Source organism: Cucurbita moschata, unplaced genomic scaffold, assembly GCF_002738365.1.
Source record: "Cucurbita moschata cultivar Rifu unplaced genomic scaffold, Cmos_1.0 Cmo_Scf00022, whole genome shotgun sequence".
Classification (NCBI taxonomy): domain Eukaryota; kingdom Viridiplantae; phylum Streptophyta; class Magnoliopsida; order Cucurbitales; family Cucurbitaceae; genus Cucurbita; species Cucurbita moschata.
In genome coordinates, this window is record NW_019268538.1 from 3658095 (window position 1) to 3676573 (window position 18479).

At 38.2% G+C, this 18479-nt stretch overlaps 5 protein-coding genes and 1 non-coding gene across 6 annotated transcripts; 3 read left to right on the plus strand and 3 right to left on the minus strand.

The window, feature by feature from the left end:
• Positions 1-419: 419 nt before the first annotated feature.
• LOC111459411 (geraniol 8-hydroxylase-like) lies at positions 420-2180 on the minus strand. The gene is made up of 2 exons (XM_023102306.1): positions 1157-2180; positions 420-1076 (listed from the first exon to the last, which is right to left on the minus strand). Exons 1-2 carry the CDS (start codon positions 2093-2095, stop codon positions 456-458), a joined length of 1560 nt encoding a protein of 519 aa, XP_022958074.1. The 5' UTR covers positions 2096-2180; the 3' UTR covers positions 420-455.
• A 1315-nt stretch (positions 2181-3495) lies between these two features.
• On the minus strand, positions 3496-5176 carry LOC111459413 (protein ODORANT1-like). The gene is made up of 2 exons (XM_023102310.1): positions 4740-5176; positions 3496-4260 (listed from the first exon to the last, which is right to left on the minus strand). Exons 1-2 carry the CDS (start codon positions 5000-5002, stop codon positions 3720-3722), a joined length of 804 nt encoding a protein of 267 aa, XP_022958078.1. The 5' UTR covers positions 5003-5176; the 3' UTR covers positions 3496-3719.
• A 4352-nt stretch (positions 5177-9528) lies between these two features.
• On the plus strand, positions 9529-11157 carry LOC111459862. The gene is made up of 8 exons (XM_023102953.1): positions 9529-9751; positions 9826-9972; positions 10063-10160; positions 10278-10350; positions 10441-10501; positions 10579-10664; positions 10750-10839; positions 10951-11157. The coding sequence occupies exons 1-8, from the start codon at positions 9644-9646 to the stop codon at positions 11014-11016; spliced, it is 729 nt and encodes a 242-aa protein (XP_022958721.1). The 5' UTR covers positions 9529-9643; the 3' UTR covers positions 11017-11157.
• Positions 11158-11769: 612 nt separating this feature from the next.
• LOC111459863 (pectinesterase inhibitor 9-like) lies at positions 11770-12605 on the plus strand. Its single transcript, XM_023102954.1, has one exon. It carries the CDS (start codon positions 11905-11907, stop codon positions 12487-12489), a length of 585 nt encoding a protein of 194 aa, XP_022958722.1. The 5' UTR covers positions 11770-11904; the 3' UTR covers positions 12490-12605.
• A 1178-nt stretch (positions 12606-13783) lies between these two features.
• LOC111459579 (elongation factor G-2, chloroplastic) lies at positions 13784-17174 on the plus strand. Its single transcript, XM_023102563.1, has 4 exons — positions 13784-14130; positions 14676-16090; positions 16196-16708; positions 16791-17174. Exons 1-4 carry the CDS (start codon positions 13890-13892, stop codon positions 16956-16958), a joined length of 2337 nt encoding a protein of 778 aa, XP_022958331.1. The 5' UTR covers positions 13784-13889; the 3' UTR covers positions 16959-17174.
• A 260-nt stretch (positions 17175-17434) lies between these two features.
• Positions 17435-17508, minus strand: TRNAN-GUU. Its single transcript has one exon. It is a non-coding gene; the product is annotated as a tRNA-Asn (tRNA).
• Between the last annotated feature and the right edge of the window lie 971 nt (positions 17509-18479).

Below are 18479 nucleotides of genomic sequence, written 5' to 3' on the forward strand. Positions count from 1 at the left end.
TTTTTTTAAAAAAAAAAAAAAAAAAAAAACTAAGATTTCTTACTTTTCAAAATTTTGGTAAGTAAAATATAAACAATAAATCAAGGAAATATATAAGATATTTTTTAAAAAAATATATAATTTAAGGTTCAAATTTCAAACCTTCACACTTTGTAAACTAAAAAGAATTTATCATATTTTAATCTCCATTTGTGAAAAAAAAAAAAAATCATTTTAAGTTATGTAAGAAGTAGCAATTAATTTTAACTGTAATTCATTTAAGTTATGAACAAAAAGGGATATTAGGTTGGACTTTTGTTTAATAAATTTTAAGAAACGTGTCGGTTGGTTGCAATATTCTGTCGTGGCCATAATAAATAAACGGAATAAAATAAGAAATAAAAAATTATTTGAAACCGATATTTAGTGTTAAGGCACTGTAAGAGAGATTCAATTACATTATTTTATTATTATAGTTACTGATACAGAGTGGGGTGAGAGAGCCTGGGAGTGCAGATGGCAACCAGAGGAGTCTTCATCTTCAAAACAATCCCAAATTTGTCGTCGGTCTTCAATTCCTCACCCTCTTTCAGTTTCCAATCAAACGAGTGCAGAAACGTCGCAAGCAAATACATGATCATTCTTTCCGCCAACCCTGTCCCTGCGCAGTTTCTTCTCCCTGATCCAAATGGAATGAATCGAAAGTCACTCCCGTTGAAATCCATCTTATGATTCAAGAATCTCTCCGGCTCAAACTCCAATGGGTCTTTCCATTGATTGGGGTCTCGCTGAATGGCCCAGACGTTGATGAAAACTCGACACCCCTTTGGGATTGTGTAATTAGATATCATGGTGCTCTCGCTCGGACAGTGCGGCACTAGCAGCGGCAACACTGGATGCAGACGCAACGTTTCTTTCACTACGGCTTTCAGATATGGCAGACTCTCAATATGGGACTCTTCTACGATGTTCTCGTCTCCGATCACGACGGCTAATTCTTCTTGCACTTTCTTTAGAACATTTGGGTTCTTCATCATCTCTGCCATTGCGAACTCAATGGTGTTTGAGGATGTGTCTGTTCCACCTACCACCATGTCCTGTCCGCAAATTCAATTTCATTAAAATAAATTCTTCTTTGAAATTGTTTTTTTCCTCTCAAAATCAAGAAAATAATTACCATGAGCACGCCTTTGATTTGAACCATGGTGAGAGGCGTTTTGGAATCGCCTTCATCTTTGATCTGAAGTAAGAATTGCAAGAAATCGTTTTTGTTCTGCTTCTCGTCCGCATCGGCCATTCTCAGTCGTTGATTGATCATCTTTTCGAAGATGTTGTCCAATTTTGGTGCGAGATTAAGCATTTGTTTCTCGATGCCTTGGAGATCGAAACGAGCCAAGCTCGGGAAAAAGTCCGACACATTAGGCTTACCCAACAGCAAAGTTATGTCCGAAATTAGCTCTCTGAACTCAGCCGCAATCCCGTCCCTTTCGTCCCCGTCCACCGACCCACCCCACAACATACTCGTCACGATGTTGAAAACCGTCAAAAACCCCTGCTCTCCTATGTTCACCGCCGACCCGGCTCGCCGGTATAGGTGAGCAACGGTGTTTCTGACCTCTCTACGGCGGAGCTCGTAGACAGAGTCCAAACTAGCGTTACTGAGCATCTTGATGGTACAAACTTTTCTCATCATCCGCCACTCGGGTCCGTAAGGACTCCAAACTATGTCGTAACCGCCGTATGTGGCGGCTCTGGCTGCGCGAGGAACGTCGTGGTTGGCGAACGTGATATCGTGGTCCTTCAACACCTCACGTGCGACAGAGGGCGAGTTGATGATTATACCGATCTTTGAACCGAGTTGGAGCTTTACAATTGGACCGTATTTTCGGGCCAATTCGGTGAAGTAAGTGTGAAGCTCTGGATCTAGAAACGGTAGATTTCCAAGCAGAGGAACGCCGGGGGGTCCGGGTGGAAGCTGCAAGCGCCGGCGCCGGGATCTGAAAGACAAAAGAACGAGAAAACCGGCAAGGAGAGTGAAAATGAAGGGGTAATTGTGGCCGGAGTGCCATGGAAACAAGGAATTGAGAGATTGAAGGAAATTGAAAGTGGGTTCCATGATGGAATCAGGAATAGAGAGAGGAGGAGGAGTAGACGATTATATTTCCACACCACCGTCTCAATTCTCAAGTTCCAACTCTACTGCAATAATTACTTAATTAACTAATTATTTTGTAATATTTAAATTTTAATTATTAATAATTACTTAATTAACCAATATTATTTTTTTAATTTTCTCTCTTGTTCTGATTTTGACCAGTGTGCACGCAGCCATACTAACAATTTTTAATGTTACTATTTTGAACTTAAATTTATAACATTTTAATTATGTACATAATTCTCCAACAGGGACCTAACTTAATAACATCATTAAGGGAAGACAATAATGGGAATAAAGTGAATAATAAATATAATGTTAATAATTCCAAAAGCTGTCTCGGTTGGAGTGATGAGGATTTGATTTTTTTAATAATAATAATAAATAATGTCTTGTCTAAATAATTCAAGAAGGTTTCAGTCGCATCTTCTGAATTTCTAGAAGTCAAGGCCCAAGCCCAAGCCCATTTAGATGTTAGATTTGGACCATATATGTTCGTAACCATTTAGGAAAGGCCCAAGCCCATTAGGAGGACCATCTAATTGGATCGGATCTTCCAAAAAAAAATCCACTCTTCTTGCCTATATTATATGAATTGGGTTTGGCTACTTTTCAAAAAAGCAACTAAATTCGGCCAATTTGGCCCTTACTCGATCACTAAACGTTGAGCCATTGCATATTTTAAAAGAATTCAATTAAAAATAAAAAAGGTTTAGCAATTATTAATTACATTCCCACTGGCTAATCATTGTGTTTTTTTAGGTCACGATTCCAGTTACGATGAGAGACCAATTCAAAAAATCTTTACCCCTGCTTCTTTATAAATAAAAATATGATCTTTTTTAATTGTAATGTTGGTGAGTTAAGTATATTATCTCTAGTTTTATTTTAAACAAACGACATGCTTATTCGTCCCGTAAATATAAGAAAATCCAATATCGTTTTACATGTTAATCATGCAAGAAATAGAAAAATAAGTCTAATTATGGTCCTTTTTTGGTAGGTTAAGAAAATATTAGAATATGGAAAAGAGAAGAGGAAATTGAAATTATATTCTGTGGAAAGTACAATAAAGTTAGTGATGCAAAAAGCAGATAAGAAGGCATATTCCTTCTGCCCTCTTAGCTATCTGATTTCATTTCAAGAAGCACAAAGTTTGTATAGAGACTAATGATTTAAGTATGCTAGGGTAAGTACACGATAAGAGATTACTTTGTTAGGTGTTTTCGTTCGAGAGCTCGAGTGGCTTATTATCGATGGAATAAATAAAAGATATAGAAAGGAGTTTAATAGGAAAGGATGGTAATATAGACAAATATGAACCTCTCTTTCTATAAAGATTACACAAACTTACAATAATGTTTGTTAAAAGGGACATGTTTTGATGTCACTCTACTCTTTTGTCTTGAAATTTGTACATATTAACCTCCTTTACTAAATTACCCAACAATAAACACTTCATGTACATGGTACTTCGTAACATGTCCACATTAAATACTTCTTTTTTTAAAAAAAAACAAAAACAAAAACAAAAAACAAGAAATTTAATCTTCCTTATGATGTTTTGTTTATGTTGTTTTATTTTCTAGTGCTTTCCTTCCGTTTCTGTTGTGTTGATGGCGTTTAATTCAAAATCATTGAAACAGTCAAAACCGAAATCATGGATACCAAAATCCTCACACTCATGCAGCCAAGACCAATTCTCTTCCCATGAAAAATTGCCTCCATATCCACTTGGGTGGTTGTTGTTGTCGTTGTTGTTCCAAAGAGCTTCTTCTTCAATCCAGAAACTAGTGTTTATGAGGTTGTCTAAAAGAAGCGACTCGTCCGTGTTCACAGAGCTACTGTTCTCCGTCTTCGCCGGGGAGCTTGAGTTATCCATAACGCTCTCGTTTTCCTCCTTGCAATGGTGGTTTCCGGCCGAGCTTTCCGCCGTTTTTTTGGTCTTCTTGTTGTTGTTGGGGTTAAGGCACTCGTTTTTTTTATCCTCCGGCTGTTTTTGAAGGGGTTCGTGTGTTACTGGATCGATCCCCATCTTGATGAGCTTCTTTTTTAAGTGCGTGTTCCAGTGATTCTTTATTTCATTGTCCGTTCTTCCCGGCAACCTCGCCGCAATCTTCGACCATCTAAACATTAATAATTAAAATGTAAATTTTTTTTTAACTAATTTAGAGAATGATCATAAAATTATATTTGAGTGAATTTTGGCACAAGAGAGATGTTTGTGATGAAAAAGTAATTTCTTATAAAGGGGTTCGAAAGCCATCTTAAATCACGCAAGGATTTGACAAAAAGCAAAGAGAGAGGTAGAAAGCGACAGAAAAATATGAAACAAGACATTGAATGTATAGTTAAGATACAAATTTAGAATACAAACAGACGTTAAGTTTGTCTTCTTTCCTACACATCACTTCAAAATGCGTAAATGGACTTCTCAGCTTAAGATTCAAGAAATGAAGGTGGTTGAGAAGGAGCTTTGAAGCTAAAATCACCAAAAGGGCACCAAAAAAAATCAAAACTTTTCTTAAATTTTACTGAATTCCGATGACCCAAGTCCCAAAAATGATAAAATAATAATAATAATAATAATAACAACAACACCAACCTGTTTCCCAGACGAGCATGAAGATCAATCACCAATTGCTCTTCAGCTTCAGAGAGAAGGCCTCGCTTAAGATCAGGGCGGAGATAATTAGTCCAACGAAGGCGGCAGCTTTTGCCACAACGGCGGAGGCCAGCGAGCTTAGGGACGGCCCGCCAACAGCACTGCCCATTAGTGAGTATAAAGTTGATGAGTTTGTTGTCTTCGTCAGCAGTCCAAGGGCCTTTTTTAACTCCAAGTTTGTCACAGCAAGGCTGCCTCCCCATATTTTTCAACCTTTTCTCTAACAATTAGCGGGAATGAACCTGAAAGCACCAATAAGCGTTAGGCCGCTGCTTTGGTGTTGTTTTGAAGGACCCAAAAGCCCCACAAGGCTTATCCACCTTTATATCAACCTCCCTGTTTGTAATTGTATTTGTGGTTGGGTTTATTCTAACCCCTCACGTTGGAATACACTTAATATATACTACAAAATGCACACGCATGAAATGGGAGATCAATCAAAGAAGGATGAAGATTCTGGGGTCCACCATTTTTGCAATGAAAAAGACAGAGGAGCTACAATGGCAATGCTCTGCTGTGGTTAGCTCCACTAAATGGAGGTGGGTCAGCTGAATATGGAGCTTACACATGTAACCAACCATCAGAAGTGGCACAACAACAAAATTTATAAATTTTTAAGTTTAGTGGGATGGTTTTAAAAATTTTCTTCATTAAATTCTTTAAAATGTTTATAAACAATGCTAAAACGTTGTTTTACTCTATGATTAATTGCTTGTGGATGCAAAAATGTTGCACCCATGTATTGAACACACTTAGTTTACCAAAATCATAAGCTTTTAATTAAGGATATAAATTTTAACACCAAAATTATAATTAGAAAATAGAAAAGAAAAAAAAAAAAAGGGAAAACCAAGTTTTTGCTTATTCAACTTTTTACTCCACCACATAGGCAATACACATCAGCCATTTCGTCATCTCTACGTTTACGTGTCCTTTCTGAAAGTAGGGAGATTAATATGGTGTTGCCATGTGGCATTGGATGGGCCACGACTGGACTTCCCCCAGCTTTCCAATAATAATATTTTATTCATAATATTCGCACCGACCTGTAACCTGTTCCATGAATGGCCCGGTTTTTTGTTTTCTACATTCTCTTGGCGCTCTGTTCATGATGAAAAAACCGGGTTCTTTTTGGAAAATAATTATATATTTAAAAGGAAATGCTTGACATAATATTGGTAATAATCTGATTAAATAGTTTATTTGGTTCATAATTATAGCTAGACTGCGCTTCCCCCACATTCTTTTCTTATATATATATACTTGCCCTTTGCAAATGTGTTTAAAAAAATAATTACATTTTAAAAATTAGAAAAAAGTAAATTTTGCTAAGATTTCTAAAGCAACTTTTAAAAAGTGAAAATCTTATAATATAATCATATTATTAAATATAGCTAAAATATTCCTTTCTTTATAAATCTAAATTTTGATTTCGTGCAACATTTAACATTATAATTTATTTAAAAGATAAACATTAGCATATAATTCATGAAATTAATCATTTCAAAAGATAATTTATTGTGGCATTCGGAGAAGTCCATGAATGAATCAAAATTACGAGAGCGATCTTGAGTATAGAACGACTTTTTTCAGTGGTTCGATCATAAAAATTTTATTATTAAGTGTACTTCACTTAAAACAATAGTAGGTTGGGAGACCTTCTAAGAATTTTCTTGAGATGCACGTGAGTGAGGACAAAATATGTTAAAAGAAGTTGGAAGCGTAATCATGTCGTAGGAAAACGTCTAAAGAGGTATGTAAGCCTCGGTTATATTTTACTTGAGCAACAACAAAAAGTATTTACCCAGTTTGAGCAAAATATATATTTTAGGTGAAGGAGAAAGCACATAAAGTCTATGGTGACTATAAAAAGAATTGTTTAAAGTTTAGAGTTCTATCCATTTGAAGATTTTACATGTGTTTAACTTTTCTTTCTTTGTTGGTTCGTCTATCATTATTTTAGTGTCACCCATTGATAATAGAGCACAAATACCATATGGGTGGTTGGGTATACAGATCTCCTCCTTTTTTGGGTTTTGACTTATGTCTCTTGGCGTAGGTTAGTGGGTATGAACATCCACCCTTTACCCTACAAGTCTTCATAATCTTGACTACTTTTAAACATAAACTTAAAAAATATTGGTTTCATTATCCATTTAGACAAAGATATTGAAAGTTTATGAATTTGTTACGCACTTTTAAAAGCATTCAATGCATCTAGTTTTAGTGATTATTTAGAGAAATGAGAATTCAAAGAGTCATTTTGTTGAGATAATTTAAGAGAAGATGTTGATAATTCAGATGCCAAGTGTCCAAGGAGGAAAAATAAAGCATGTATTTAAAATTACTTTGAAGATACTGCAAAACAAGACCATTTGACCAGGAACAGACATAATTTTAAAAGAAGACACAACTTCCTTTGTAGTTCAACAACATAAACAACACTTGTTATGTTCCTACGGTGTCTCGTCTCTTGTAACTTTGCAAAACCAACCACGTATGAGTTTTCCTTTTTTGGGTTCCAAAACATTTTACATTTTGATGTTTCATAACACACAAAACCCTTTCTTTTAAATGTTTAGTACATGCATGGTCTCATAGATCACTTTGGTCCGTTTTGTATGGTAGTCAGTCTCACAGGTTTAAAACGTATCTACTAGGGAGAGGTTTTCACATTCTTATAAGAAATGTTTCATCTTCACTAACACACCGCTCAATGTTTGACTCTAACATCATCTGTAACAGCTCAAGCTCCGTCCAGTAACTTGTTTTGATACCATTTATTGCAGATATTGTCTGTTTTGACATGTTACACATTACTGTTGGCCTCATGGGTTTAAAACGCGTCTACTAGGGAGAGGTTTCCACACCCTTATAAGGAATGTTTCGTTCCCTCTCTAACCGATGAGGGATCTTACAAACCCTAACGACAAAATAATCCTCATCTCTTTTGGTTAATCCAAGCACAACCCTATTAATTAAGAAAAATGCGTCATCTTAGGCTTAGGGTTTACAATTTGGTACTTAAATTGATGATAAAAGACATTAATGTAGGATGATCTAAACTATACCCAATTCATGAATCTCTCTTATTGAGTTTGAAACAAAGAGTCCCATTGCGTTTAAAAATTAATGAAACCCCCAAAAGGAACTGTGGCAGTAGGCAGGTCGTAGTTGAATTGGATGGGTGTTTATAAATGCAACAAAGTGGAGAGGGATCAAAAAGGATGCCAAATGTTTTTGTTAATTTTTGTAGGAAAAGACGAATGGGTTATTTTAATTAACCCTAAAAAATCACCAACTTTGCCACCCACCATACCACTTAGGTTAATGATGAAGTATTCAATCTCCAAGTACATGTTAGCGTCATGTTTAGCTCAAACGCCATTAACCCATATCCAAAAGCGACTCTTCACCAACCCAATTCAATTCTTTCATTAACAAATTATGAACTTAAATAAACTTTGATTACGTTTTTAATTACCTCAATTATTTACGCCATTAGTGGGTAATGCAATCGTCATTTATTCTTAAGAAAAAGTATTATGGCACAGATTTGGGAAGCAAAATTATGGATGGAATCGCCGACACATAGAAGGAAGCGAGTTGGGAATGAGGAACCAACAATCAATTCAATTGGTTTTTTGTTGGAAAGTAAATGGAAAAGACATTCACTTGGGACTTTTAATTTCACTGATTTTACAGAAAAGTACTTAAGAACAAAGAATTTAAATGTGTATGATGAATTAATGTATTTTAATCATCAAATCTAGCAGGTGAATGAGGGTGTTGACTGGGGAGGGAGTTGAGTAAGGATTGGGTGTGATGGAGTAGGATAGATCACCTAATTGGACATGAGAACAGAAGATTAGGAGAAAGAACAGCAAATAAGGGATTTGATTGGAGGGCAACCCGGGGATCGCAGTTACCTCATCCACTCTCACTCCGTCCATCTCGTCCGTGGGGAAGGAGAATAAATTTTTTTTTATAAAGGCGTGGAAACCTCTCCCAAAATACAATGTATGCTCGCGAGGTGATGCATTTGAGAGAGGGTTAGATTGTGTGGTAATGGAGTATGGTAGATTCGTCCCATACGTTTGTCGGCGGTCGAAACACTGTGGACGCAACTATTGGACGCAGGGGTTGTGTTTGTGTTGAAGATTTATATGTGGAGAAAATTAAAATCTTCACGTACGTGTATCCACTGAAGTGTTAGATGTGATAGAAATTCAGTAACAAAAATGCTACGGCCCAGCCCATTGATTGGTTTTAAGGACTACACTTACAATAGCCGTAGGCCTGTTTGAACCAGCCCACAACTGCATCATTAAGGGAAACAAATGTTTAATTACTTTACAACTAACTCGCTTGTGTTTAAGGAAGTTGGTGCGACCAAATACGAGACATCCTCTTATGAAGGAAAACTTCTATCACTAACTAAAAGATCAGAAATTTGAATGTCTCGTACAAAATTTAAATTTCTTATCTTAAATTATAAAAATTTATTAAACCCTCAAATAAAAATATGAACTTCCTAAAATATAAACAAAAATGGGAAAGACCCAATTTGTGATAAATAAAAAGTTGTGACTAAATTCTAAGTTAATCAAAGATATAATACTTTGAATGAGTAGAAGTAATGGTTATGTTTAGGTTGGCGGCAGAACCATTAAAAACGAACGGTTGTCTTTTTACGTTTTGGACGGTTAAGATTTCCCGCCACAGGGAGCTTCATTCGCATACGGATAACGCTGGTGCAGAGTACTACAGGGTGAGACGAGGACCCAAGAACCAGTGGCTGAGATTACAATCTTTTCATTTTCACTATTTCACAGAGCCCATCAATGGCCGCTCTTAGATTCGGCTTCACCGCCACCACCATCCACGTTTCATCAACGTCGATTCTCACCCGCACTCGCCCCAACCCAAAGACCATTACCTGCGTCGGATGGGTATCTTTCTAATCTTTCCCTCTTCTTCTTACACTTCCATTTTTCCTTCCTTATCAGAGATTCGTTCGATTCAGGACCCAGAAGGCATTTTTGGACCGCCTCAGACCGGCCATATCGCTCGAAGAGAGTTCAAAAGGCGGCTGGAGAGGGACGCCGAAGCTCGCGAGGCTTTCGAACGCCAAGTCCGGGAAGAGAAAGAACGCCGCCAATTGCTTCGAGCGGTAATTCTAGCAATTGGGGTTTTCAATTTCATGACCTTTTTCCAATTGGGTTTGTTTACTGATTGTGTACTCATCTCTGTTCATGGATAGTCTCGTGTAGTTCCGAACAACGTGACTGGCCTTATTGAGTATTTTCTTGATACTGAAGCTCAGGATATTGAATTCGAAATCGCCAGGTTGAGACCCAGGTTAGTGATTCAAACAGGATTCAAATTTTTCCAGTTCTGTTAGCTCAATCAGCTCTGATATCAACATTGTCTGATCATATTATGTTTTTCTTGGCTGTAACGTGCACTAAATGGCAGGCTGACCGAGGAGTTTTTTTCGAGTATAAAACTGGAGCTGGGAGAGCTTAGATTTGCCGTTAACAAAACTGAGGTCAATTCTTGTCGTGTTTTAAAATTTCCTTAGATGAAGATTGATGCCATCACGATAACAACTAAACAAGCAATTCCCTTGATTGTTTAGGCCATGGAAGACAGAGTGATTGAGTTAGAAGCATTACAGAAAGCGCTTGAAGAAGGAATAGGTCTGTCTGAAACCTTAATTCCTCTTTCCCTGGGCTGCTTCATTTGATAACATACTTCATTTAGTTTTGTGTTACAGAAGCGTATGATAAAATGCAAGGCGAACTGGTAAAAGCAAGGGAAGGCTTAACCAAAATTTTAACATCAAAGGATGTAAAAGCTACCGTATGTGTTCTGTTTCTTCTTTCACTCTGCTGTTTATAGCTGACCCTGCAACCAAAATGCTGACCATGTCGTTTCTATTCTGTAGTTGTTGGATATGGTGGAACGAAACGAGCTCAATCGATCGCTACTAGCCCTTCTCGACGAAAACATAGCCAATGCGCAAAGCGGTAACCAGGTAATAGCCATTGATGAATTTCTTCTTTCACCATGTTAGCTTCAAACAACATCTTTAGAGCTTAAGAACACAGATCTTGGCAATTGAATCTTCTTCATTGACGACATGCAGAAAGATGCTGCTGCTTTCATGGAAAAGGTTCGAGGGGCTGTTCTCAAGTACATGACAGCAGCTTAGTAGTCTGGATTGCGAGAAACTAGAACAGTTACTGAGTATTTCAATAACTTAGCATACAAATTTTTTCAGAATTCATTAGAAATTTTCTAAGCTATCTATTTGAATCCTTCAAAAATATATCATTCTATTACTTGATATCTACTCACCCGGTGCTTGTCCTAACCAATCGAGATAGCACCCATTTCATGAACGTTTCCTATGATTAATTTATTTAATAAACGAACAAATCAGCCGGGTATTATGAGATTGATGAGAAGATAGTCAAGGATATTGGAATTTGCATCATAATTTTGGACTTTGTCTCCGGACTTTCTGGAATCCACCCCAAAATTCAAATGTAAGAATCGGATTCTTCGAGGGTTGGTTGGTTGTTATAATCACATCCATACAATAATTTTGAAGGAATCAAATTTTGTTGATTTAAATTATAATCCACTTTAATCTTTTCCCAGAACTATAGAACTAGTAATTGATCATCATAATATCATTACCTCTCTAGGTTAAATATGAAGTTTAGTGTCTAAATTTGTAACCTAATCCCACTTCAAATTTCAAATTGAATTAGTTATTTTTGTTGGATGGCAGACAGGAGGCCGAGAAAAAAGTGGCAGCTTTCAAGCAAAAGGTAGGAAAATAATGCACTCAAAAGTGGATGATGAAACAGACCTTACCCACTTTTTATGAAACCATGTGGGACGTCTCTGATCTTATTTTTATTTTTTATTTTTTTTTCTTTTCTAAATTACAAGATTCACGTATTGTTAAACTAAAAACAGATAATAAAATACTAGAGAGTGCTAGTATTATTTATATAATACTTTCCAAATGTCTTTTTTTGTGGCATAAAATACCCTGTCCTCCTCCTCTCCCTTTCCCTCCAAACTAGCAATGCCAAATCTCAAGATCTCACTCCCACTTCTCGTCCTTGTGGTCCTCCACAATGCCGCACCCACACACTCAGCCACCGCCACCAGCTTCATCGAGTCCTCCTGCAGAGTCACTCGCTACCCGGCTCTCTGCGTCCACTCCCTCTCAGCCTACGCCACTTCCATCCGCCAGAGCAGCCGTCAGCTCACCCAAACCGCCCTCTCCGTCAGCCTCAACAAGTCCCGTCTCGCTGCAGCCTTCGTGTCCAACCTCGCTAAAGGCGGTGCAGTCAGAGGACTAGAGTACCAGGCCCTGAAAGACTGCATTGAGAACATGGGCGATACCGTGGACCGCCTCAGACAGTCGGTGAAAGAGCTCAGGGACTTGCGTCGAACAGCTGGTGGGGACTTGTTGTGGCACTTGAGTAATGTCCAGACTTGGGTCAGCGCCGCCCTGACTGATGAAACCACTTGCCTTGATGGGTTCGCCAGCCGCCGCTTGGATGGCCAAGTTAAGGCAGTGATTCGCCGGAAGATTACACTTGTTGCTCAAGTCACTAGTAATGCCCTCGCTCTTGTTAATCACTTCGCCGACAAAAAGCACTAATTTTGTATTTGGAATTCGGTGTGTGTTAGGCTTGTTTGTATATTATCTGGGCTTGCTCTGATGGTGATTTTGCAATGGAAAGCTTTAAGTTGTGTAAAATTTTGTGTTTGTTTGTATGGTCGATTAGCTTTATGTGCCCTGTTAGTTAACGTCCCCCATTTTGTATTCTTGGTGCTGCTGCTGCAGAGGCCACTGCACAGACTCACAACAAAAAAGGGGATCTGATAGGACGGGCACATGGGGCTTGTTGGAACCCACAATTTTAGTAATGCCACTCCCTTTCCCATACTCTGTCTAGTCAAACTAGTGTAACTGCCCCCAACCTCCCCCATCTTCTCCATATTCATTATTATTGGTAATGGAGTCCATGTGAAGGCTAAGGTCCCAAGTAGCTACGATTCATTGGTACTTTTAGGAATTACGGCTCTCCACAATGGTATAATATTATCCTAAGCATAAGCTCTCCTGCCTTTGTTTTGGGCTTTCTCAAAAGGCGTCGTACCAATGGAGATAGTATTCCTCACTTATAAACTCATGATCTTCCACTAAATTAACCAATGTGGGACTCACCCCAATAGTTCTCTACACGTATAAGCCATTTTGGAATACCCACTTCTCTCCTCTACTTGAAAAGGAAAGGAGAATGTAATTATTATCATGTAAAAGACACCTAAATTCTCAAATGCATCTATTTTTATTTTTTGTTCACTAAGTTTATCTTTAAAATGTTGGCTTAAGATCCTTTCCCAAATCTTTTTATCGTAAGAAAAGCCCAGGAATCTAAAAGCCCAAATATTTAATGGGCCAAGTACGGGCTCTCCTTAGAGCTTCTAATGGGCTCGGCCTACTTGGTACGACCCAGCCCATTGCTTTTGCCGTTCGGTAAAAGGAAGCTATTATTTATACAACTCCAAATTAAATTAGTTGCATATCCTCATATTATACAATACAAAAACGATATGTATACGTACACACGTGCGAGTGATTTCGGGTTCGAGTTGGAAAACCACATCTATAATCTGCGGTGTGGAATTACAAGGCTATGTGGCACCTTCCAAACCTGCTCTTTGTTGGCCCATTGTCAATTCAAAAGTGCCTTGTTTTACACTTTTGCCCTTACTTTCTTTCCAAATTACTATCTTACAATAAATAATTTTATAACCTTGGATTAAACTATAAATGTTGCTTCAAAAGATACATGTTAGTTGGGGCAATTGGGTTATTATCGTGATTTACGAGGGTAGTTCCCGGAAAAAATAATTTCTAAAATGAAGAATTTGGAGATGTTATCTACTCGCCGTAATCCGAAGAAAACTCAGCCGCCCTATTTCACGAATTCTGAAACTCCGTTGCCGTTCCAAATCGCTCTCTCAGAAACGGATTGAGATAGGAAAACGATAATGGCGGCAGAGTCAATGAGAGCAGCTTCTTCTGTGTGCAAGTTCAATAGCTCTCAGAGAAGGCCTGCATCGCCTCTCTCTCGAACTCCCTTTCTACTTCGTTCTTCGCGAACTTTTTCTTCCTTTACTCTCTCTTCCCGCTCCCAATTCTTCGGTACAAACCTTCGTCTGGCCTCATCACCTCCCTCAAACCTCTGTAAGAACAGACGCAACCTCTCTGTCTTTGCTATGGCTGCCGAAGGTATCATTTCCCCCCCTTGTTCTTCTATGGCGAATTATCACTTTTAAATTGGGGTTTCGGATTACTTTATATGCCTGAGTTCTGAATTCGGGAAGCTCCATAGCATTGAATGTATTATTTACTTGCATGTTTTAACATACTTTCAATTTTGATGTCCTCAACTTTGGTTCTGAGAAAGAGGCTCCATTCAATGTCCTTCATTGCCAATAATACCCACTTCATATTTTAAATTACGAAAGCCTACAGAATTGGATGTGTTCTGAAGTATTAGGACTATATGACCGCTATTAGCTATTTGTTTTCAATTCTTCGCTTTTCATTTCATGCAAGGGTGAGTTTCATAATGGTCATTGTTTCTTGAAACACCTTGAGTATTGCTTTTCAACAACATGTGGCCTTGGTTACAATTTTTCAAATGTTTATGCAAACACTGAATTTTCTAGTTTGATGTTTCTCTAAGACAGCCTCCTACTCTTTCACAATTACAAGTTATGCAAGGAAGCTTCTCAATAGGGATATACTTATTTTTCATCTTTTGTTTGCAGATGGAAGGCGCTCAGTTCCGCTAGAAGACTATAGGAACATTGGAATCATGGCTCATATTGATGCCGGTAAGACGACTACAACAGAGCGTATTCTATACTACACAGGGAGAAACTACAAGATAGGGGAAGTACACGAGGGAACGGCGACAATGGACTGGATGGAGCAAGAACAAGAAAGAGGAATAACCATTACTTCTGCTGCAACTACTACATTCTGGAACAAACACCGTATTAATATTATTGATACACCGGGTCATGTCGATTTTACACTTGAGGTGGAGCGTGCGCTTAGAGTGTTGGATGGAGCGATATGCCTATTCGACAGTGTTGCTGGAGTTGAACCACAATCTGAAACTGTGTGGAGGCAGGCTGATAAGTATGGAGTTCCCAGAATTTGCTTTGTCAACAAAATGGATCGCCTTGGAGCTAACTTTTTCCGAACAAGAGACATGATTGTCACAAATTTGGGTGCCAAGCCACTTGTTATTCAGTTACCAATTGGCTCTGAAGATAACTTTAAGGGTGTTATTGATCTTGTGAGGATGAAAGCTATAGTTTGGTCGGGAGAAGAGTTGGGTGCTAAGTTTGCGTATGAAGATATTCCAGAAGACCTTAAGGATCTCGCTGAAGACTATCGATCTCAGATGGTTGAGACTGTTGTCGAGTTGGATGATCAAGCCATGGATAACTACTTGGAAGGAATTGAACCTGATGAGTCGACCATTAAGAGGCTTATTCGGAAGGGGACGATATCTGCTTCTTTTGTTCCTGTATTGTGTGGCTCAGCTTTCAAAAACAAGGGGGTCCAACCATTGCTTGATGCTGTTGTGGACTATTTACCTTCTCCAGTTGAGTTGCCGCCCATGAAGGGAACCGACCCGGAGAACCCAGAACTGATAGTTGAGAGGGCTGCCAGTGATGACGAACCATTTTCAGGACTAGCTTTCAAGATCATGAGTGATCCTTTCGTAGGATCACTGACATTTGTGAGAGTATACGCAGGTAAACTTTCTGCAGGATCTTATGTATTGAACTCGAACAAAGGAAAGAAAGAGAGAATTGGTAGACTTCTTGAAATGCATGCAAACAGCAGAGAGGATGTGAAGGTGGCCCTTGCTGGGGATATTGTCGCTCTTGCCGGTCTTAAAGATACCATTACTGGTGAAACCCTGTGTGATCCAGATAAGCCTATTGTACTTGAACGGATGGACTTCCCTGATCCTGTGATTAAGGTTGCAATCGAGCCCAAAACTAAAGCTGATGTCGATAAGATGGCAACTGGTTTAATCAAGCTGGCTCAAGAAGACCCATCGTTCCACTTCTCACGTGATGAAGAGATTAACCAGACTGTGATTGAAGGCATGGGAGAGTTGCATCTTGAAATCATTGTTGACAGGCTCAAGAGGGAATTCAAGGTTTGTATTTGTTGCTTCTCATTTTACTCCTAACCATGAAAATCTTTATTGCTTGAAACTCCATTCTGCAGAAAATTAGTTAACAGCAAAATTTGGTTTAAATAGGTTGAAGCTAATGTGGGTGCGCCGCAAGTTAACTACCGAGAAAGTATTTCGAAAATTTCGGAAGTGAAGTATGTGCACAAAAAACAATCCGGTGGTCAAGGACAGTTTGCTGATATTACAGTGCGGTTCGAACCCATGGAAGCAGGCTGTGGATACGAGTTCAAAAGTGAAATCAAGGGAGGAGCAGTGCCAAAAGAGTACATTCCTGGGGTGGTCAAGGGATTGGAAGAGTGTATGAGCAATGGGGTTCTTGCTGGCTTTCCCGTGGTTGACGTTCGCGCAGTGCTCGTTGATGGTACATACCATGATGTAGATTCAAGTGTGTTGGCCTTCCAACTTGCAGCCAGGGGAGCTTTCAGGGAAGGGATGAGGAAAGCAGGTCCTAAAATGCTCGAACCAATCATGAAAGTCGAGGTTGTGACCCCAGAGGAACATCTTGGAGATGTAATTGGAGATCTCAACTCCAGGAGAGGACAGATCAACAGCTTTGGTGACAAGCCTGGGGGTCTCAAGGTATGCCACAATAACCACACATAATTGCTTTGGTCAATAAACAAGCATTCAATGAACAAAGCTTTGAATTGAATGAATGCAGGTGGTGGATTCGCTGGTTCCTCTAGCAGAGATGTTTCAATACGTCAGTACGCTAAGGGGGATGACAAAAGGGAGAGCTTCATACACAATGCAATTAGCCAAGTTCGATGTGGTACCTCAGCACATCCAGAACCAGCTTGCTACCAAGGAGCAAGAAGTTGCTGCTTGATTTTGGTTCCTGTTTTGAACAACCTGCGATTCTCTGTCTGTTGGGTCAGGGGCTTGGTGTTATGTTATTAAATTATGCCATGTTTGTGCAAAGATGATTGCTGTTCCTGGGACACTTAGCCCTCCAAGCAAGGTGTACTTATTCAAGTACTTGGCTGTCCATTTGTTAAATTTCGACCCAATTGAATCAATTTTGATTGTATAATTAATTTCCCAATCGATGAAGCCAAAATATCTATTTATTATATGCATCTTGGAGGAACGACTAAAATTTCACCCAAAAAATTAAACTACATTAAAAGAACTCACTATTTTTGTATGTAGTGGTGATGAATATCAGTGATTTTCAGATATTTTAGTCCTTAAATCTGAAAAGAAAAATGATAACAATAAATTGAATGCACAATTCAATCTGCAAACTGCTAGAATATCATGTGAAAGAAAATGAAAAATCAGTAGAGAATTAAATAAAGAAAACGCTAGAGGAAGGGGTTGAACCTTCGACCTTGTGGTTAACAGCCACACGCTCTAACCAACTGAGCTACTCCAGCACATGCTTCTTTGTTCAGACTTTTAGAAACAAAAAAAACGTGAGCCCACTGACCGGACTTGCGTTTACTATTCCGATCATGGAGGCCCAGGAGTATTCATTTTTTATTTTTTATTTTTTATTTTAAATCTATAAAGAAAAAGAAAAAGAAAAGGACTTATTGAACTGATTGCATTTGAGTTTTGTAAACTTCTCCTTTTGAGATAAAAATTTTGGTAAGTTCTAAGCCCAATGATCATTAGATATAGTCCTTTGCAAACATATATCGACGAGGGAAGCTTCAATGGCGGCCTGTAATGGTCGTTATTATGGGCTGTGGCATCCTTCCAAGCAGGGTTACTGTGCTTGAATATTAGGATAGAAAACCATACTCTTAATGAGGTCCACATATGTTGAGATAGATTGATGAAATTATTTTTATCATAAAAATAATTGTTGAGATATGTCATGATTTTAAGGTTGAAAGTAATCCATTGTGTCATGATTCTGAAAGAGGCAAAATTGATAGAAAACAAATGAGTAAAATGAGGTCCACAGTACTTTTTTTCTTTAATTATTCTTTAAAAAAACATGTCATATTTTGTCGTAATGATTTATAATAATAAATTTAAACGACTTGGAATTAGAAATAACGAAAATGGTATTCTAAACTTTAAAAAAAAAAATAAAAATAAAAACCCAAAGAGTTGAAATTTAAATCAAGTTCAAGAGAAGTTAAGAATATGAAAGGATTATTGGGGAAATAAACGGTGTAGGGTATGTTGAAGAAATATGAACATATGATATGAAACTAATAATTAAAGAAAACACATGATTGAGAAGTGAAGTGATCTCATAAATCTTACCTAACAAAATCCAAATCCGAATCTAAATCTACATTGGTTTCACACTTTGGTGGTATGAGCTCAAAGATGTGAATGCAAAATAGGGGCAGTTGGCCTTAGTTTTTGATGCCCTTATTGCTTATGGAAC